Source organism: Glandiceps talaboti, chromosome 1, assembly GCF_964340395.1.
Source record: "Glandiceps talaboti chromosome 1, keGlaTala1.1, whole genome shotgun sequence".
NCBI lineage: Eukaryota > Metazoa > Hemichordata > Enteropneusta > Spengelidae > Glandiceps > Glandiceps talaboti.
In genome coordinates this window covers 21,998,008-22,020,494 of record NC_135549.1, presented here as the reverse complement: position 1 = coordinate 22,020,494, position 22,487 = coordinate 21,998,008, and the positions used below count along the sequence as shown (strand labels likewise).

Below are 22,487 nucleotides of genomic sequence, written 5' to 3'. Positions count from 1 at the left end.
TAAAAACCGCATAATTATGATTTCAGTGTCACTGAAAGCATGCATTGATAGTAACACATTATCATCATCATCATCATCATCATCATCATCATCATCATCATCATCATATGTATGTATGTATGTATGTATGTATGTATGTATGTATGTATGTATGTATGTATGTATGTATGTATGTATGTATGTATGTATGTATGTATGTATGTATGTATGTGTGTGTATGCGTGCGTGTGTGTGTGTGTGTGTGTGACGTACATAAATAACGCTAAAGATAAATAATATTGAGATATAACTATAATACTGATAATTTATTCATCCCAGGTGTTGGCATAAAACGACTGTTGTGTACAGGGTTTGTTCTCATTGGTCTCTTTATCTCGATGGAACCAATCATCTTTGATATTGACAATGCTAACAGCAGTGGAACAGATGGTGATAGATCCGTAGCGAGTCGAGTTATCTGGCCATTTTTATTTCTCCTGGGATATCTACCATTTGGCATTATGAATGTTCTTATAGAAAAAGTTGTGAGACAAGAGGTAAAATAATCAATGCCCATGTTCAGTTCTTGACACAGATTTCAAATTGCAATATAGACAACATAGACACAGATTGTGCGTGTATGTATGTATGTATGTATGTATGTATGTATGTATGTATGTATGTATGTATGTATGTATGTATGTATGTATGTATGTGTGTGTGTGTGTGTGTATGTGCGTGCGTGCGTGCGTGCGTGCGTGCGTGTGTGTGTGTGTAGCAAAGTAAACTTTTTGTCCACACAGGTAAGTCGAAAAACATCTCGTTCTAATTTTGAAACAAAATATGTCACAGAATGACACAGATTAAGCCTGTGATAAATTATTACTTGTACTAAATTAAAGGTTATAATACTTCATTAGTAATTACAACACTGTGATCACAAGTTGTGATAATGTAGTCTGAAGGACTGAATCGTCGCGATCGTTTTCAAATAGTGACCGTTCAAAAAGTCACTGTCTAGTGATAATAATGATGACAGATTTCCTTGTTCTGTTTCTTTCAGTCGTCACCGATCGTAACAAATCTATGGGTTAGTAGCTTTCAGTGGATAACACTAATCTTCTTGTTTTGGACGGATTTCATTCCAGGATTCGGCATGGTATGTTTGGTTTATAGTAATTAAAAAATACAATAACTTTTATTTTTTTCTCTCCTAAAACTGACCATTATTTGAAAATGACAAGTACATTGACGTGCAGTTAAATGTATGAATAAAATTTCGAATTTATGAAATGATGACACACACTGGCATATCAATACAAGCACTCCACAAGAATAAGTCCTTGTTCTCGTTCTTCTTTAGTCTGATGATGGGGCGCCCTCACACATCGGTCAACCCTTCTCAAAAAAGAGTAAGCCTGAGCGAAACGACACATTTTTATACAGTCTAGTCTTGTGATATCATTTCTACAATTATGTTTTACTTGTTAATCAGTGTGTGTATGGATAAGCCAGTATGTAATTAATCTAAGGTTGGTTTTCAATAAGCAAATTATCCTATATAATGTAATTTTTTTTCGACTTTCTACTGGTGAGTCAAGTTCGGGGTTGTCATTTTCTTGTATGTGTGTATAATTCAGCCCGTCCGCTACCCTTTAAAACGTTATGAAACATGTAACTTGAAGGGAAAAAGTTAATATTGATCCCTACATTTTATTTTCAGGTCTCTACGACCGAGGAATTTTTTTCCAATCTTCTATCGGGGTTCCGTTGTCAGTACGGGGTCGATCCAACTTGTTCCCATGCACTTATTCCTACATGGTTGAATATTACAGGTTTTGCTGCATCAACGATATTCTCGATTTTATTAATACGCTACGCTGATGGCGCTATTTACCTTGTAATAGTCCAAGGCATGGTCACTCCCTTGGGAGCAATGTTCTGGTCTGTCTTTACTTTAGAGCCTAGCTTTCATTGGCATCCTGTGTTCGACTTAGCCACCGCATTTACTATAGCAGGACTCGTGATTATGACACCTGCAGTTATTCTATATTCATATGTTGGTCAAACACATGAACGAAACAGGAATTCCATTCAAAATTAAAAACTATATATAAGTTTTATAATATGGATTGATTTTACCATAGGGAACTCACACTTAATTAGTTCTGCTTAGACAGAAGAAAATACAGATAAAGATAAAGAAATGGACAAACAAACAAATAAAACAAAAACATATAAACACTGACAATTACATATCAATATCAACAATGTTTCCAAGCAACAAGAATTACAATATGTTTTCCTATGTGTGAAATGGTCACTATGGAGATACCTCTGACTTGTGGGTGATTCTAACATGAAGCATTTCATATAGGCTGATTACGCACACTTACCATTTTGTAATTCTCGAAACTCTGCTGTACATGTCCTGTCTTTTTTGTTAGTATGTTCAAGTTGTTGTTGAGGTTGTTGTTGTTGTTGTTGTTTCTCTCTTTTGTTTTGTCATAAACATAAGATACAACTGAGCTCCCTGTGATGTTATATATTTACATTTATTTGTACTTATAAGAATCAGTGTACATTGTTCAGTTTCTCAGTTTGCAGTGTATATCTTTCTTTGTTCTGTACATCTTATTGTGTTTTGTCCTAGTCCTAGGCTTTGGTATGCCTTTTAATGTTGTACATTTTTACTTTTGAATAGTTTGGCCTTTAAGGCTAAAATTATTTTGACTAAAAATAAAGCAAATAACTAAATGTAGGGATATACATGATATTGAATACTCAATGCAGTTATGGGAATCAATCTTGAAGTGCACATTACTATGTTTTTTCAAGAAAGTATCTATGTATGTAATGTTTGCCCATACACACACACACACACACACACACGGACAGAGGCGTTTACCATGCCTATAGCACAACATGTACTGAACCTCAGTTCAGTTGTGCTAAAAAAGCCATTGTGTACCTTTTAATATCAGTTATCATGTAATTCATGATCAAGGTTTAAAGTAACAAGACACCCAGTATGAGTAGGTGTGTGTGTGTGTGTGTGTGTGTGTGTGTGTGTGTGTGTGTGTGTGTGTGTGTGTGTGTGCAGTGTGTGTGTGTGTGTGTGCAGTGTGTGTGTGTGTGTGTGTGTGTGTGTGCATGTGTGTGTGTATATAACTGTGTGTGTGAGTGCATGCGTGTGTGTGTGTTTATTTGTAAGTGTTTGTGTGGGCAAAAATGTGTGTGTGTGTGTGGGGGGGGGGGGAGGTTATGATCATCCAAAGTCTGTTGAAGTTCTTCAGTCACAATACAAAACACAATTTACAGTTTAAAAAAAATGAAAATTAATCAACTAGTGGAAAGTTTATTTTAGAAGATCACCATCTTTGTATGCAAGTCATATTTTCTTTCTTTCTATATTTCCCTTCTTTTCTCTAAGTCTTGTACAATGTAATGTATTTCTTTTACATTTCTTAGTATTTATATTTTAGTCAAGCAGTTACAAATAAACTCCAAAGGCTGATATAAAAAACTGTATTTTCATTTTTAGTACATTCAATTTATACATCAAAACAATGTTTGAATAATTGTGTATCACAACAGTATAATAGCTAAATTGGTAACAAACATGTAAGTGTTAAAAACACTGATTGTACAGAAAGTGATGTATTACAACATTTAGTACAAAAAAAGGCTTTTATGTTTTCTAATATTTATATACCTATAAGGCCTACTAAAAAAATTGTTTGGTTCCGGTTACCTGACTCCACCTAGTTTTTCATGCCAACCCTCAACATTTTTTTACATATTCAAGAATAAAATGATAAAATCATGAAAATTGTGAAGTCTCAGAAGAAATAGTGGATGCGGAAACTGACATCAACTTAAAAAGGCAATATACAACTGTTCTTCCAATCTGTAATGGCTGTACATCTGATGGGAAGAAACAAATAACACAGAGACCATATGGAAAACAACAGAAAACATAACTACCTGAACTAGACACTCACATATGAAAAAAATATATTTAAATAAAAATAAAAAATGTACCTACCCTACCTATTCTACAATTGAGCATGATCAGGGACCACACAATTTTTTTTGTTATTCCTAAAGATAAATAAAAATATCAATGGCAAACGTCTTGTGATTTGATATTTCAAGTTGATCTTAGACAGAATCACATTACAAAACATATAAAAGAAAGATATCTTTGTAAATAAGTTTACATACACACTATTGTCTTGTATTAAGACCTTGGACCTTTGCTTTGCTGAATTAAGCTCACAGTTAATGAGTACCTTTGTCTGGGCTAGCGCCCTCAGTGGTGACCTTTGGTCGGCTTTACAGTAAGCAGAATAGCTCAAGGGGTCTAGCAGCCAGAGTAGATTACATAGTGAGTTTAAAGTCCAAATATTGCAGATAATTTTAACTCGTTGAAAAAACAATAGATGTCACTTTAACCTGAAACGGATTGTCATCTGTCTACAAAAATCTTCATAACATTACCAAGTTTTATATTACAAAGTTTTATCCTTTGGCTTGACAAACAAATTACTAACATTGCTGCATATGATCCACCGGGAGAAACACAAATTTCCTAAACGTTATACAAAGCTTTCTTTTGCATAATCCCCACTTATAAACGTACCAGTTGTACTTAAATTTTGTTGAGGCAGGCATTAAAATGTAGCAATGTTTAATAGTAAGATTTTTGTTGTGTCAGATGATAAAATGTAGCTATGTATACAAGGTTTTTGTTGAGTCACACCATGAAATGTATAGCAATGCTTGTAACAGATTTGCCTAGCCAAACAATAAAATGTAGCATGTTAGTAAGATTCTTGTCAAGATAGGAAATGTTGTTTTCTATTAACTGCCTCCTATGATAAATTTTATAGTAATATAAGTTAGGCACTTGAGTATTACTCCAAATAGTATAGTTTCTAATCTCGGTTACCTTTGTGAAGATAAATACTGCAGGCAAGAAACTGAAGTGCATAGAAAAATAAAGAACACTTAAACACCTTACATAGTATACTTAATATCAGAAATTAGGAGGTCTCATGTCATAACTCAAGAGTTTCTTGCTTCTGCGATCGTCAGATGGCTAGATCAGTTTCATCATAAAATCTGTGTGAACTCATAGACTTTATGAAACTGATCTAGCCATCTGATGATCGCAGGAGTGAGACACTCTGAGTTATGACTTAAGACCTCTGTATGAAATATGTTATGCTATGCTACTAATATTGCATTGAACACTGTTCTCTACAAAGAGACACCCTGCTTACCTTAATGCATAGTATGCATACTATAACAGTTGTCTATGCATAAATAGTGATATCAAATTTTTGGATTGTTTGGTGTTTCAATTTTTATGCACGTCTTATTTTTTTGTTCACGCCTATAAGTAAAAAGTAGAGTGGACAGACAGATTGCAAGTCTAGATTTTGTGAGTTCCACTTAGCTAAAATACATGTTTACAGTCTTGTGTTGCCGTGAACATCATTGCTGAAAGGAGATACGAAACAATTAATTACTTTTTTGCATGCCTTCATTTCATTTCATTTCATTTCTACATCTAATCACTTATATTTGATTATTGCTATACAATAACGTAAACCTGGAAAGTTTCACTAAAGACTTATTTTCGCTTATTTTGCTTGAAAACAAAAACACAAAAATAAGTAGTGATATCGGGAATAAAATATACACTGAGCTCGAGTCAAATTTTGGATCCTGACTGCAATCTTCATAACCACTCAAGTTATGTCAAATTAGTTAATCTCAAGTTCAAACAATCTTTTCTACCAATCCCATCTCTTCATAATTGACCAATCATATGAAGGTCAATACCAAATTCGCACCAATATGTATGGAATGTAGTAAAACCTATATAAACCCTTATTTCTGTGTGATCGATAGGAGTTTTGTTAGATGTCAATAAAGTACGAGTAGCTGTTTTTATAGTACTTGGTTGTGTGTGGACATCATTCCTTTCCAGAACCTGTTTCTCAACAATCAACTTATTGCACAAGTGACTAAACTGTCTTCTAAGACATGTACATGTACATATACACAATACCAATCTGGAAATTACTCCTTGAGAACTTGCTGAATACTAAACATCTAGGTTTACAGTAAGTAATGCACCCATACACTGGAATGTTTTTGTTTTTAAGTTGTATGTTTTCACAGCCCATTGTCTTGATTTTTTGTTTTTACTTGGAGTTGACACCCCAGTCATATGGAAGGAATGTTACTCTGTAATCCTTAGATGCAATTAATACTGATAGCTGACTCTTCTTTTCACTGTCTGCCATGTGATTATATACCCATTCAACAAGCTGAAAAGCAAGAATGGACATAAACTGTCAGACATTTGTGACATTCAGCCATATTCAGTACAGATATGAAGTTGTATCTGAGATAGTGACACGACACATCTACTAGGAAAATATAGTGCATTCAAATAATGATGTGACCCTTAGCCCCCCTTTTTTAGGAAAGGGTCAAAATTGCCTTGCAAACCATTTCGTGTAGGGTCTATGTGCAAACTTTAGTCTTGGTTACCCAGACTCCACTGACTGAAATTTCTTTTTGTAAATAAAACACAATACACTAGGCTTAGAAATTTGTAAAAATTAATCTTTGGGAAATAATTGAAGATTGTAAAATGGCAAAATTTTCTACATGGCAGACAAGAGGTTTACAATATTATGGGAAAGTATGAATTGTATAGGACCAAGTTTTACTGTGTTTTGCAGCTACATATTTATAGCTAGCTTTGATTTACTCTCTAACTCTTTTCATTCTCTTCCTTTTCATCTGTATTTTACATAGTAATATATATACGATAGTGCTGGTAATATGAAAGACAACCTCTTGGTAATCACACTGGAATTGTTCATGTGGAATACCTGAATGTACTTTAAATTCTTACCTCATCTGTGTTTCTTGCAAAGTCTCCCTTATACCATTTGAATATTTGACTCAGTTTGATTTGATTTTTAGATGGGATAACATCACATCCATCCTCACTCTCTAGGAAGGCTTCCCCTGCCAGTTTCAACTGCTCATCAATGCCCTGCCGATATACAAGGAATGAAAATGAGAGATGTCATGTACGTTTCCTTGTTTCTATACTGTAAAATCACCTCTAACCTTTGCCTGCAGAGATTTGGTACATTCTAAAGCTTTATTTTGCTGGCCTGAATATTCAAAGCACAATTACATAGTGATAATACAGATTTTAAATCATAAATATACATGAACTTCACAAAGCTAAAAAGTAGAACAATCACCAAATCACCATTATTTTTCTGATTTTTCATTTTGAGGAGCTATAATTATATTATTCTCCAATATTTTTCTTGGTAAATACTCATGACATAAGAGTTTATCACTACTTGTCTATCAACTAGTGACAAGGCTCCTTAGGTTACTCGTATTTTCCTTGGCTGAACGAAGAAAAATATCAGGGAATAATATCAAATTATTTCTTTAGTTTCAGCACAATATAAACACTTACATCGGCAGAGTATGTCTTGATGGGAGGGCAACTCTTGGCACCACACACCAAGGCAAAGTGAATCATTGGTTCACATTCCTTCAAGGCTACATTGATTCGTGGATCTTTACTTCCAAACGGTTTACTGAGCATTCCTAGTCCTCGTCTGTTACTTCGTAATACACCATTTTCAATGTCTTGTAAGCAGTAGACTTGTCCTCCAATCACATAACTGACGTTGTTGAAGAACTGCCAAGTAAATAAACACAAAAATGAAATGAGGGTAACATGTACCACTGACAATGTTGTGAAAATAATGGTGAATGTGAATACATGACATATTTTACACTGAAGGGAATAGGTAGGCATACAGAGTCATGAATATTCATTGTTCAACTATGAATATATTATGGCCCACAGCAAAGATACCCTATAATAGTATAAACACACAAGATCAATTTGATGTTTCTCTGAAATCACAAATTATTGTAGGTGATGTAGAATCACGAAATTACTCTCCAGAACCCATACTTTATGAAAATGCCTCTATTTGCTAGAGTGGTGTTCCCCCTATTCCTATTATCCATGAACTTGAAAACAAATCATGATATCATAGCACATTGTACTTCAACCCCCCCCCCCCCCCCCCCCCCCTCCCTTTATCAGCAGCAAGAACCACATAGCACATATATTATTAATCCATATACATTTTCATACCTTATATCTTTGCCATAAGTTTGTAGGAGGTCCAACTTCAACATTAGCATGTATCACCAATGCATTGTAGATGTTGATAAAGAAAGCCAGGGTTTCTTCTCGGCTTAGATTCTCTACGTCCAATCTTACCAACTCGGCTGTTGTTTTCTTATATAGACTGAATTTATTACTTTTACCAATACCTTTGTAATCAACACCCTGTTTATTTCAAACAAAAATGAACCCAAACATGGAATGAGAATATAACAACAGAGCAACCATCATGTGGTTTGTTTTGATATGATTAGATGTGCTGTGCTGTGTTGTGTTGTGCTGTGCTGTGCTGTGCTGAGCAGCTATAAGCAAATCTTTAAAGGACAATCAACTTATTTCTATGTAAGTGAATTGTTCAATACACCCCATGCACGTACATCTTATCTAAGAATATTGTCTCTCAAGTTTCCAAAAGTTGTTTTATGTGATTGTTATAATTGCTGATTTACAGATGTGACATGAGCTTACAGTTCACAGCGATTTCAAGTAGTAAAAACACACTTAAGTTGTTTATGAATTTTATAATAAAAATAAAACACCCAATACATTTCACATCCATATTGTCGCTTTCAGTTTTTGGTGGCTATATTTTCACCATCTGTTAATTTTTATGTTGTGTTGCCAAGCCAACTGAAACCATCAATCAAGATACAGTATCTTATCTATAACTGGCTGTCTTATGGTGCTGTTGATGGGAAAACAAATAAAAATAAATATTTAGGTTGACAGAAAACTAATAATTGATCTTTTCATATTGATATCTACTTGATACTTACCTTGCCATCATCTGATAGGAACTCTGAATAGATGGAAAGAATAAGACGTCTCATGTATTCACTTAATTCTGCAGCTGATGAAGACAGAAAAAAACTTGATAACAAATGTGGTATGGTAACAGTATAGCTTTATCAGTGGACTTGACATATCTTGGGTCAAACTCAGTAATAGGGTTTGTTGTGCATTCTGTCGGGGATACCCAAATAGCCTGACCGAATTTGTCGGTTATATATGGTCAAACATGGAGGCGGGGAGTGATAAACGTAATCTGAAAGTTTATATATATGTTATATGTACTTAAATTAGCAAAATAACGTCCTTGCATATGAAGCTAAGAGTTGAAATATAATTTTAGAATAGCTGTACAAGTTTTATGACATCTATCGGGAGATGTCATATTTGAATGAGTGAACACTGTCAGCTGGCACGCGAACTATTCCGAGCACGTGGCGGCATAAGCCGGTCATGACCCCGGTGGAATTGACCGGGTTGCTCAATCAAGTCCACCCCATCGTATAAGGAATGTCGTGATGGGGCGCCCTCGCACATCAGTCAACCAGGAAAGAACACACCAGTGAGGGCAGTGTGACACTACGTATCTTACAGTCCATATTTTACTGAAATCATAAAAAGCCCCCTTTTCTACATTCATCATAAGTTAACTTACCAGGTCGTGGGTCACACTCAGACGATATACCAGCATTGAGTGCATTTCTATCATCATCTTCTACTAGTCTGTAGTATGTATATTTGTCATCACGGAATGTTGTATCTTGAGATTTCACAGCATGACAAAATCGTCTTTCCAACATAGCTTGACCCATTTCCTTGGCTGTTGTACGATCTGAAGACGAAATCACAAAACAACAAATAAGGTACTAATTTGGAAAATGATTTAACATTTTTTGAAAGAAATTCTTATGACATGATACAATTTAATAAAATGGAAGAAAAAGTGTATAAATAAAACCTCATTAGGATACATTGTGATCAGTGCATTATGCAACCAGCCTCAATGTGCGCTACAAAACTCAAAGAGAATATTATGCATCCATTGTTGGGTAATACAGCAAAACTGTCCCAGATAAGCAAAGAATGACCTTAACAGTGGCCATACGGATGACAAGTGGGTATTTATTTTCGATTTCCAATTCATAAAATAACTTTACAATGTTTTCATATTTCAAAAATCAATGTAAAACAACATATACTAAATCCTTGTTTGTAACTCAAAAAATTGCAAAACATTAAACAAGTGTTTATTGTATGTACATTTTTGTGCTTTTTGTAATTTATTAAGTTACAAACATGGATTTGGTCAATGCTGTTTCAGATTGTTTTTACAAGTGGGAAAGTATAGAAGTGAAGTGAAAATAAATACCCATTTATCATCCATATGCAGAGTTTAAAAACTCAGAAACTAATTCACAATGATAAGTGAAAAGTATGGCATAAATTTATAAGCTTGAATACATTGAAAAAGACGATGAAACAAATAAAACACCTATTGGCTCGAAGAGATACAGTCAACATGAGGGGAATTCTTTGGCCTCCATGATGTCATACTCTTTTGAAATACTGGGAGATCATATATACAATTACCAAATGCAAATTATTCTGCAAAAAATACCATATAATATTCTTCATTCAGCTGCAAAATACTAGTGACCTGTCGTTTCACATATTTGACTCAAAGTGACAAGGCCCCTTAGGTCACTAGTATTTTGCTTGGCTGAAAGATGACAAATATTGTGGAGTAAATCTAAATTTTCAAAAAAAACTCACCAACTTGTTTTGTTTTAACCAACCAATCAATAAATTCTGCGCCAACAAAAGCTTTCTTCTTTCTGTTAAAATACGATCCATGGTCTTTGATAAGCCCACTTGATTTTAAATCCCTTATAAGGAGTGCATACTCATCAAGTTCACAGGTAAAGTCCAAGTTTCCTACAAAAGGAACCACAATGTATAAAATAATTTAATACAAATACAAACAATTCTCTTTGCAGGCCGGATATGGGCTTGTACGGCCTGACTTTTATGGGAGAGCCCATAAGCTGTACTACTGAGGTTTGGAAAAACCAATATCTGGGCTGTAACAGTTTATCACATACCCCGTGTAGTGGCATGGAATCATCATTTGAATCACATAATCATATAAATTGGCAGTGAAATATTACCCACTATTGTAAAAATAATGAAGAAATTAACAAAGCAAAATCACTGAATAAACAGAGATTAATGAGCGCGCCACTTGCCATATTGGGCAAAGTGTGCCGGGGCATGATACAGAAAATTATAGCCCAGATTTGATGCACGTGCTCTCCACTGAATTGCATTGGAATCAATACTGAGTATATGATAATATACATTACAATCTCATTTTAGTTTTACTGCCCATCTTTCCAGTAAAGTTTTGATGGAAACGAGTTCTTCTCATTGGGATCACAATTTTCAAAATAAAAACACCTTTTTTTCATGGCAGTGTTCTAAATAGATAGAATTCATGAACAAAACTCTTCAATGTTAAAACCTGGCCAAAAGAGAAGCAAAACTATTGATTATGTGTGACTTTTTTAAAACAAATGTATCTGATTTAAATTTTGTGATGGTCAGTTTGATTGTATACAAAGAGATATGTTCTTTGTATGAGATGAAAGGCTCAAAACACTTCATGATAGACACTGTGGTTTATTAGTGTTCATCATATATTATGAAGGTTTTACTCCAAATGGATTATTATCTAGATATACATGTATATTATAGATACATGTACATAAATACCAAACAATGCAGCCTTCACTTCATAAATCACAAAATAATAGATGACATGCACTTATAAATAATCTATATATTTCCAGAGATATGAAAGATAAATGTACAATAACAGCTGACATACATTCTGATGATTTTTGTGGGAAAGGGAAACAGAAAATTAGTTGTCTTTCAAACATTCGAGTCTGCCTCGTTACAATCTTTGAAATGACTAAATTCTGGGCGTGTTGATCAATTTCAGTATGTAAGAGTTTTCAAAGAATGTGAGAAATCATAAAATATTTACAAATTTATCACAAACTTAGGGATGAATACCGGACTTCATTTTCACACTTCAAACCAAATTTTAAAACATTCACACCTTCCATGATAACAGCTCTGTATTTACTACTGAGACGTTGGTAAGATGATCAACTACCGTATTTACTGCTAAATGTGATTTAGAGTGTTTGGGTTCTGTTAGTATTTTAATGTGCTTGACCATCATGTTTTTACATTGCATCAATTGTAGTGATGTGATCACTACAATTATCATCATGGTTCAAATCATACAATACAATGTAAACATATCAATGTCTCACTTGTGAATGTTCATTTGGGGGAGGATCTATTTTGGCCTAAACAAACTAAGTTCATTTATTGAGCTTGTGTGACATTGTGTGATCATCTCTTATAAAATGTAGAAATTTGACAAACTGTGTAATATATGCTTACCAATTTCTGTATCCTTCATGAGACTTGGGTCAGGTGGCTGTGGGGCATCATCTGGTGCCTCATTATTAATCAACTCCTCTATCAGGGAATCTAACCTAGCCTGGTCTTTCACCTGAAATGCAGAGATATCAAGAAAAATAAATATACATGTACTGCATATCAGTTCAAAGATTACAGAGCGAACACACAGAATCATTTTAAAATACAAGGTACAAAAATTATAACCCCACGTCCATCCTTGCAAAAAGTTTGACCCGCACTACATATACATGTACATGTATATACCTGACACAAATTTTAATTTTTTGTAATCATTTCTACCCCACGTTAGGCTGTAAGATATGCCATGTCATTCTGCCCTCACTGGCCTCCTCTGAGAGAGGTTGACCAGATTATATAATACAGCTTGGTATGTCAACAGCATAATAATGGGGTTGTGTACTGAGACATACATGTACTTGTAAATGGAATCCCTATATCAATGACAGAGTGGACTATGAGTTTGTAGACCATGTTTGACCTGAATAGCAGAGCAAGATATTCATGTGTTTCTAATACTAGTAGTCTCATTAAAACTTTGTAAAGTCACTGTAAAAGAGGTTTATTTAGGAATGGGGGAACTCTATGGATACATACTTACACCAACATACATGTACTGTGTCATCCCTTACGGAAATGGTCTATAGTATTCTTATAGGATTCCTATAGGACTGATCATTCCTATAGGACTGTCCTAAAAGATTCCTTTAAGACTATCCTAATTCCTATAGGAATTGTAAAATATTCCTTTAAGAAAGGGGCCAAAATACTATAAGATCTTATAGGAATAATCTTTTAGGAATACTACAGTCCATTTCCGTAAGAGATGGTCGTTTCCTCTATGCAACAACAGCTGTTATTAATTTTTTGATTTATATTAAATATATTAAACTATTGTTCGTCTACATTCTAGTATAATTTCTTGGTGAACCTGTTCTTAAATAATCCTAAATCATGCAAGCACTCGATCTGACCACAATGCTGTTCAGTGACTTAGCACTATCTTTGTCATTTGGCTTAGATAAATGTCTATGTATCTGAAGTGTAAACTGTAATACTATAACATACAAGGTTGCAGTCAATGGTATGAACAAGCAGTTACCATCCAAAACCACAATAGTAGTAGGAACAATGCCAGATCAGCAGCATTTTTAGATATAATAAAGACAGTAATTTATTATAAGATTTGAAACTAATGAAATACTGATATTTGTTTTGTATTTCTTCATCTGGTTACTTGTGACTAGGTGAAACCAACACTAAATGCATGAATACCTTTCACTTGACCTCAGAACATAACAATGGGTCACCTTGTTACAAAGACCACCCTTTGTTGAATTGTGATGTCAAGACTACCTACCTATCCATGCCATGACTTGGCAAAAAAAAACTATAGCACAATTACTGAGGAATACGAATACATGGTACGTCATGTCATCACAACCCATCCATGCCATGACTTGGCAAACAGCATAACACAATTATTGAGAAATGCATAATTTCCTCTAATTTCACAAAAAAAGATGATCTTCATATGATGTTTCCAACACCTTTATAAGTTTGTATTGACCCTGACCTGGGATGAAAAGAACACAGCCTGGGTGTATAATGTATACCCCTATCAACAGCACAGTCATAGACACTTGTGTCCTGAGATATGTAAGTTTCAGGATTATTACATAATGATATTGGCATATTTGGCCAATAATGGTGTAAATAACACAGGTTTCTGGGATTGTGTTAGCCCATACTTACACGATCAGTGTTAATTTTTACCACTTTCATACATTATTGGCCAAACATGTCAATATTATCGATATCTTATTATATTCTGAAACATATATCATGAAACAAGTGTCTGTGGGCACAGTGACCTGAATGTATGTATCCCATATCTATGGCACACTGACCTAAGTTCAGAAATCTTGATCAAACTTGTTAAATTCATAAACATCATCACAAAAACACATGGTGCAATTATCACAATGGACAATTGGTAAAGACAAGATGGATGGCCAGTCAACACTTTCATAATTTTTCTTTCATGTCTCTCTCTAAATGTGTCCCCTTACATTGTTCGCAAGTGATACACCAACCCCAGCCCTTCATCCATCCCAAATCACTATTACAATTTACATGTAAACCAAGTACCGTACACTTACCAACTCTTGAAGCTCTGAGTTTCCACCGATGTGGTGAGCGTTGAAAAATATCTGTGGTACTGTTGTACTAGAAGTCCTTGTTCGGACATCTTGACGTACAGAGTCAGGGTAGTTATCGAGGCTGACGTCGGTGTACGCTAAACCTAACTGTTGCAGAGTACTCTTAGCCCGCATACAGTGTGGACAACCGACGATAGAATACACGATAATTCTCCCTTTTAACTCAGGCATCTTGAACTGGAGGGTAAACAATTAATAAATCTCATCAAACAGTCGAATGATTTACTTATTTTCAGTTAGCCACTAATCTACAACTTCCTGTACATGCAACTTGCAAGTGTCCTGAGAACTAAATCGTTTTTAAATAACCCGAGCTGACGACCACCGTAACAGGGTTGACCCATTGGAGCATGCGCAGAATAGTAACCGGATAAGGGATCGTTCATTATTTATGACGGGGAGGGGATCGGTGAGCGAGACTTTTTGTATTTTTTTGAGTACCCGCCTTTATAAAGCTGTTTTAGGACCTCCCTAATTCAAGGGACCCAATTCCAATACCCCTAATTTCGCTGTGATTATTTTATTACATCATCCAAGTCGAACAAAACAGTACAAATATACAAAACAAAAAACACATCACGATCGCCCATACAGAAGCTAGGAGTTTAATATTTCCCTGTTTTCATAATATTTGCATAAATTAATATAATTTTTTTTATCATGGATATATATGTTTCTATTTCAATGAGCCTGCCACTCTGTCACTGTCCATATATGTAGTTGTTGTTACAGTAACTGTAAATTATCATCATCAGATATCTTGTCACGCTGTTCCTCCTTTATTACTGGACCCACTCCTCTCCTCACACCACAACTAACAAACTAACAGTTAATTCACTGCATTTCATCGATATGTTATGATATTACCATACAATGGTGGCAGTGGTGGAATGTGATAGCAGTAGGATTTGGAACAGGTGGCAGCGGTGGGATCATACCAAAAAATGACAAAATAATGTAGTTAGATAAAAAAAACCTCAAAATCAAAAGTAACGCTACAATTATTGCAGGTGTATATGTGCAACCACGATTTCACTTGTGTGTGTGTGTTTGATCATTGTTTGTATTCGGATTGAAGGTCAGCTGAGGTCGAGGTAGTCAGACGAAAGCGCATGCGCTATGCGTCTATCAATATTTACATCTGACAAGGCGGAGAAAGGCTGGTGACTAATTTTCCGTAGAAAGAAAACGTTTTAATGTTTTCATATGTAGAGAACAATCATTTCCTGTTGGTGGTGATTACAAATATAGTAGCATTTCTACGAAATGCGTGAACTGCCTTGGTCATACGTAATCAACATGTGCGCAGCATATCCTTTCGAAAACAAACTGGTGCCAGTGGTGGTTGGATTTCACGTGTCGGCACAACTAAGTTCAACGTAGCATCTTGTGAATACAGTCCCTGGTAAGTTTAGAAAGGTTTAGATCTGCTGTTTAATAGTATTGTGGTGTAGATATGATGTGTGATCATGATTAAGATTCTTCAACGCTGTTATACATTCTGTTGATGTTTTGTCGTCGGTACGTCTCGACATCTCTCCCTTGCCTCCGTGTCTCCTTTAAGATTTACATGATTTTTGGGGGGCTAAATCAACATTAGTATAGTAGTAATGTCTACTCCTAAGATTGCTGTAGATGAAAGATTCTGTAAATTTTGTCAAAATATGGTAGAAGATGAATTTTATTTAATTCTTTGTTCTCATTATACAAATGAAAGAAAGGCAATGTTTTCTTCTTTGTCATTAAATAATTCAAATTTTCATTCCTTAAATGACAAAAGTAAATTTTTGCACATTTTGACCTCTGATGATAAACTTCCTCTTGGAAAATTTCTCGTTGATGTAAACAGTCCTCCAGCAGTTGGCTAAAGGTTTGTTTTTTATTCACTTTATTTCTGTATGCTATTTTTTCGGATGCTTTAATTACCATGCTTGCTATGGCATGTAATTGTCATGCAATAAAGATTGATTGATATTATATGATATTTTTTAGACAGTGATATCATTATTGTCACGTGTGTATACATATATGTGATAATATCAAAGCACAATATTCATGATACTATGAAGCCCAATGGGGATGAAATTTATCTTGATAATGTTGATCTTCATTGTAGATACCCTGGGTGTAGATACATCTATTGCGTGTCCAATATACTTTCAATTTCAAGACCATCTACGAAGTTTGTATGATGATGTTGCATGTATCTTCTTATGCTGTTCTTTGTCTACTATGCATCTGTGTCAGTGGGGTCAAAGGTGAGGAAGGTAGGAGTGCTAGTCATTTGTGTACAATAATTTCTCAAAGGTAGATGTCTGTTTGAGAGAAGATTACCCCCTACAAGGTCAATGACCTTCCCAACCCCTTATGCATGGGATCACATCTATGTGCAGTCCCTCATTGTCTATAAGAGGAACCTGGATAATCTCTTTGTGTAGTCCGGGCCCAATTGTCTATGGGAAGACATGTGGGGGGGGGGACCCTATCTCTGTAAAGTCCCCATTCTCTATGAGAGGAACCATAATCACAGTCCCCCATAATGTCACGTGGGAGCTGAGGAGGCATAATCTAGAATTGGATATAGTCCCCCATTGTCTATGGGAGGAGCCATAATGTGTGCAGTCCTCTGTTGTAAATTTATCAATGGGGGGGGGGGGGGGCATCTGTGCAGTTCCCCATTCTCTATAGGAGCAACTACAGCAGAGGTGATGAGAGCATTGTTATTGGCATACAAATCCATAGCTAATTTGAAAAGTGATATTTTTACCGTCATTAGTAAAATTGCACTATTGATATGTCAGTTGTAAACAATCGTAGAGTACAATGACATCTAAAGTCTTCCAAGAAATTGAAGTTGTGTCTCATGCATGTTTTGTCATACTTACAGCATGGCAGAACATAACTGCAGGAAGAGTGCATTTTATCACCACTTCACCAATTAAAGTGTAGAACTTTTGTGTTTATATATATCCATGTGTTTGATTATTAGGGTATTGCCAACCATCATCATCAGATCCGTTTGCACATGAAGAATGCCACAGTCATGGTAGATGTCGACCTGATGGAAGCTGTGACTGTTACTATGCCTACTCAGGAATTCGGTGTGAAATATGTGACAAACCGGATTACTGTCCTGACACCACTACAGCACCACCAATAGGTAATACTATTATATACAACCAACTTTGTTTCCTAGTTTGCTCTGGAGTCACATCTTGTTGTAGTTATTCCGAACTCAGATTGTAAATGATATTTCCGCTGAATGATTTAGCCTTCTCTTCAGCTGCATGTCATTGATCAATGTACAATAACGGTTGCAGAAGGCAGAGTGATTTTACTAACCAAATATATCGGATAAATTATTCATGCTCTTAGTTCGGAACTACTACAAAAATATATGATTATATGACTTTAAGTTACTACTATGGAAATCAAACTGTAGGCATACTAAAATAGACGTAAACTGTGTAAACAGAGTAAAACAATTCTTGAAAGTAATTCTCAAATTTTCACTGTAGTATCACTGGTATATTATGACATCAGCAAAAATTTGGTATTTGCCGCCAAGAATTTTTGACTCTGTGAGTCATATGAAACTAGTGACTGTGAACATTCATTGTCACATATGTAAATGTATTTGTAAACAAAGGGCAATGATCTCAAGTGAGTGACCTTGCTGTGAACCTATTATTGGTATAAAGTTTAGGATCATAAAGCAACAACTTACACACATCATGGAGACATTCATTGCTTTCAGTCTTTCTAAAAAACGTAACATGAAAATAAAATAAAAAGTAAAAAAAGTAGTAACAAAAAAAAGAGGAGGGAGTTTCAGATACTCACCTTCAACTGAGGACCCCCCCCCCCCCCCCCCCCCCCCCCCAAGAAAAGAATAGCGGTATTGAACACAACCCCTTTGACTCAGTTTTCTATATGATAACACATTGTATGTGGAAGTTTTGTACCTGGGCAAGTATGCATTTCACTATGTGAGGGCGCTCTTTATGGATGTTACCTTGGGACCAGAGCTTGGGACTTTTGACATCTGAGTGTGGGATGATGAGTGTATATATGTGGGAAAGGAGTGTGGGATATAGTGTGTGTATGTGTGGGGATGGACTGTGGGATGGTGTGCGTAAGTGTGGGAGGGGATATGGTATGTGTTTCTGTATATCATAATATAATTTTCTCTGGTTTGTCATCAAAATAGTTTATATATCATTTGTCCTCAAAAAATTGTCCACAGTAACTTAGTATCATGTACACCATACTCATGATATTTCATACATTAATACCAATACCAAGAATTAGACTGAGACTGTTACAAAATATCTCAAAATTTGAGACTGATAATTTTGCAAGAATACTTTGTGTGAAAACAGTAAACATTAATGATCAATATAGAAGATGGATTACATCAATAAAAAAATGAACTTTTTGAAAAACCAACACCATCCTTTAACAATATTTAGATTTCAAAAAGTATTGTTTATGACAAATAACTCTAATCTTATTTATTTTCAATTTCTTTCAGTTACATGCAATGAGCCAAAAGCTTGCAGTAGTCATGGTGATTGCTATGATCGCATATTTGGAATTTCTTGTTATTGTGATTCGGGTTACTACGGAGACCGATGTGAATTTTCTGAACAGGAGGATTATGACGTTGCCAAAAAGAAATCAGACAATGTCAAGTATATTGCGCTGATTGTAATTTACAGTATTGTTGGCATTGTGGTCTTTGTAACTGTCATCATTGTGACAAGAATGGTGCGTTCCACATGGGACTTCAAGTGTAATCGCCTGATTGAACCTGACCATACCTGGACAATGACTCGGCAGACTTGGAGAGATACACATGAAGGAGGTGAGGACAAGCAATTTATTGAGACTACCTTTTTGCGTGTGTGTTTGTGTCTGCCATAATCTTGCTGTCTCGATCTCTGTCTGTCTGTCTGTCTGTCTGTCTGTCTGTCTGTCTCTGTCTGTCTAGATCTGTCTCTCTGTGTCTCTCTCTGTCCTGTCTCTATCTCTCTGTGTCTGTTTCACACACACACACACACACACACACACAAACACACACACACACACACACACACACAAACACACACACACACACACAAACACACACACACACACACACACACAAACACACACACAAACACACACACACACACACACACACACACACATACACATTGAATTGATGGACTCCATAATTTTTATATTCAAACTTAACTACTTCCCTTTATAATACAATGTATCCTGCTTTTTTTATTTTCAATCCATCAAAGGTTTTAGTCCTCCAACAATAGAAAACTCATTTAGACAATTCCCAGCAGAGGATGGACAAAGTGGTAGGTCATCTAGTAACAATCCTGAAGGTCAGGTTGAAACCAATGACAACAGAGGATTTCTTACTGTGCATCAAGTACAAACATCACAGCTAGATGAATCACACAGACATAGCCTGCCACCACCTGCAATGTTTGATTCAAATGATGAGCCACCATCCTACACAGAGGTAACTGAAGTGCAAGGCCCTTCAGTGCCCCAGAATGTCCAGGGACAACCAAGGCATGTTTCTCCGATTTCCATTGGTGAGTCAGGAACTGTAGGAGACCAGATCGAGGCGACTCCCAGGGCAGATTCTCCACCACCCACATATGAAACTGCCATACATTTAATTTGACTTCAATATTACATAAACTATTTAAAAGACTTAAAGTGAACACATAAGTATGTCAAAATATAAATGTCTATCGTAACCATTGTGACAAAAATGGTGTGTTCCATATGGGACTTCAAGCATATTAAATCATGTCATTGGACCTGACCATCACTAGCACTGTGATAGACGGGACAGACGCTATCACACAAACCGCTGAAAAGTGATTTCAAAGGATGCCAGTGTTTAATATGTACAATATGATATTTGGTGAAGCATTTACTATTAGCATTTTTAATTTCTTTGGAAAGGATAAAATTCTTTCTTATGTATAAAGTAACACACGTTATGTCACCAAGACTTGATGATATGAGACTTCACATTGATGGGAGTCAGAGTACAAAATCTAAGGGGGAACACCACTCCTGAAAATAGTGACATTTTCATAAACTATGGGTTCTGAAGTCTTTTCATGATTTTACATCACCTGATTTCACAGAAACATCAAGTTCATCTTGTGACATATATTGTAGCAATTGACACAGGTTGGACAGCATACATAAGAAAATTGCAGTCTTACTAATACTATTGTTCTATTGTTCGATAGTTACGTAATCACAGTACACACTGTTGGTAATTCCTTCATCTAGATAAACTCCCTGGAGGCCCTCCACAGCCTTTTCAGCTTTCTGGACCACTCACACAGGTTCATCAGACCCTCCAAGGTCTGTTCAGCTACCTGCTTCCCAAACCACGTTCCAAGGACAACCAAGATATCAGTTCTCCTCCATACAGGCGAACTACTACTTGTACATGACTTCTACCATCTTTCTGCATTCCACGAACATACTCACTCGTCCAGTAATGCTAATCTCGCACGCCCTCTGTGTCCACTTTCATATTTGTTACAATATAATATATATTTCCTGTGGACCATTGCATCATGGGAGTCAGCAGTAATATATTCATGGTTGAACATTGAATATTCATGAGATATGTTTTACACTGAAGGGAGTAAATGCTCAGGAGTCATGAATAATCATTGTGTAACCATAGATACCTTATAAATGCACAAGATCAATTTGATGTTTCTCTAAAATCGCAATTAATTGTAGGTGATGTAAAATCATCAAATGACTCTCAAGAACCCACAGTTTATGACAATGTCTCTATTTCCTTGACTGGTGTTCCCTTTTAACTTATGCAAAACACACTAAAGCTTATTTAGGAGCAAACTGACACTGACACAGTATGATAGGAGGGGTTGAGTATACATAAAGAGGCTAAACCACAGGGGGGCTAGCATGGCAGACATGAAAGACTAGGTAATTGCATATCAATATCTATGTTTCTATGCAACACGGATTACAATTATGTTTTTTAGCTCCGCTGTCAGCGAAAGCTGAAAGCGTAGCTTTAGGTATAGGTGTATAAGAGGTATAGAGTAGAGTGAATCATAGGTGTCCGTCAAATTTTTATATTTTCATCAACTTCTCCGAAAGTGACAGTCAGAATTCTTCGATATTTGGTGTGCATGTTCCCTGGGGGGAGGCTATTCAGATTTGTTCATGCCAAGTTGATCTGTGCCATTTTCAATTTTTTATGTGTGTTTTTTTTTTAAAAAAGGGGGTAGCTTACTCAGATTTGTTAATTTCAAGTCAGCATATCTTCTTTTCTATTTTTTATAATTTTTTTGTAATTTAAAGAAAAAAATGAATATATTAATGAGCATTATGGCCGACGCCATATTGGAAATCAGTCCACGAGACTTTAAGTAAACAGCCACTTTTCAAAAGATACTTTTGACGTCAAACAAGCAATGTAATATATGCTATAGTCGTAATTCTACGCATTGTGCGCCCAAATGACAAGTGTTTGTTCACAACAGGGTTGTAAACTTCAAATCCAAATTTTGCACCCCTTCTACATAATCAGCCAGTCCGCAATACCCTCATTTGCATATACTCTATCCTCACGAGTCATATGCTCCATATAGCGACAATTTGAATGGCTGCTCACAGGCCTTATTTTTCGGTATTTTCAATTCGCCGTAACT

General features: G+C 35.6%; 2 protein-coding genes across 3 annotated transcripts; one reads left to right on the top strand and one right to left on the bottom strand.

Moving 5' to 3' along the window:
* Positions 1-3,179: 3,179 nt before the first annotated feature.
* LOC144436208 (uncharacterized) lies at positions 3,180-15,045 on the bottom strand. The gene is made up of 9 exons (XM_078124936.1): positions 14,704-15,045; positions 12,503-12,614; positions 10,799-10,960; positions 9,681-9,857; positions 9,013-9,086; positions 8,204-8,401; positions 7,508-7,735; positions 6,920-7,063; positions 3,180-6,323 (listed from the first exon to the last, which is right to left on the bottom strand). Exons 1-9 carry the CDS (start codon positions 14,932-14,934, stop codon positions 6,198-6,200), a joined length of 1,452 nt encoding a protein of 483 aa, XP_077981062.1. The 5' UTR covers positions 14,935-15,045; the 3' UTR covers positions 3,180-6,197.
* Positions 15,046-16,014: 969 nt separating this feature from the next.
* Positions 16,015-22,047, top strand: LOC144436711 (uncharacterized). 2 transcript variants are annotated; one of them, XM_078125574.1, is made up of 5 exons: positions 16,015-16,168; positions 16,880-17,021; positions 17,753-17,923; positions 19,298-19,630; positions 20,058-22,047. In XM_078125574.1, the coding sequence occupies exons 2-5, from the start codon at positions 16,952-16,954 to the stop codon at positions 20,453-20,455; spliced, it is 972 nt and encodes a 323-aa protein (XP_077981700.1). In that variant the 5' UTR covers positions 16,015-16,168; positions 16,880-16,951; the 3' UTR covers positions 20,456-22,047. The 2 variants fall into 2 exon arrangements, with proteins under 2 accessions (XP_077981700.1, XP_077981693.1); XM_078125567.1 differs by having other exon boundaries at positions 16,880-17,030.
* Positions 22,048-22,487: the final 440 nt, after the last annotated feature.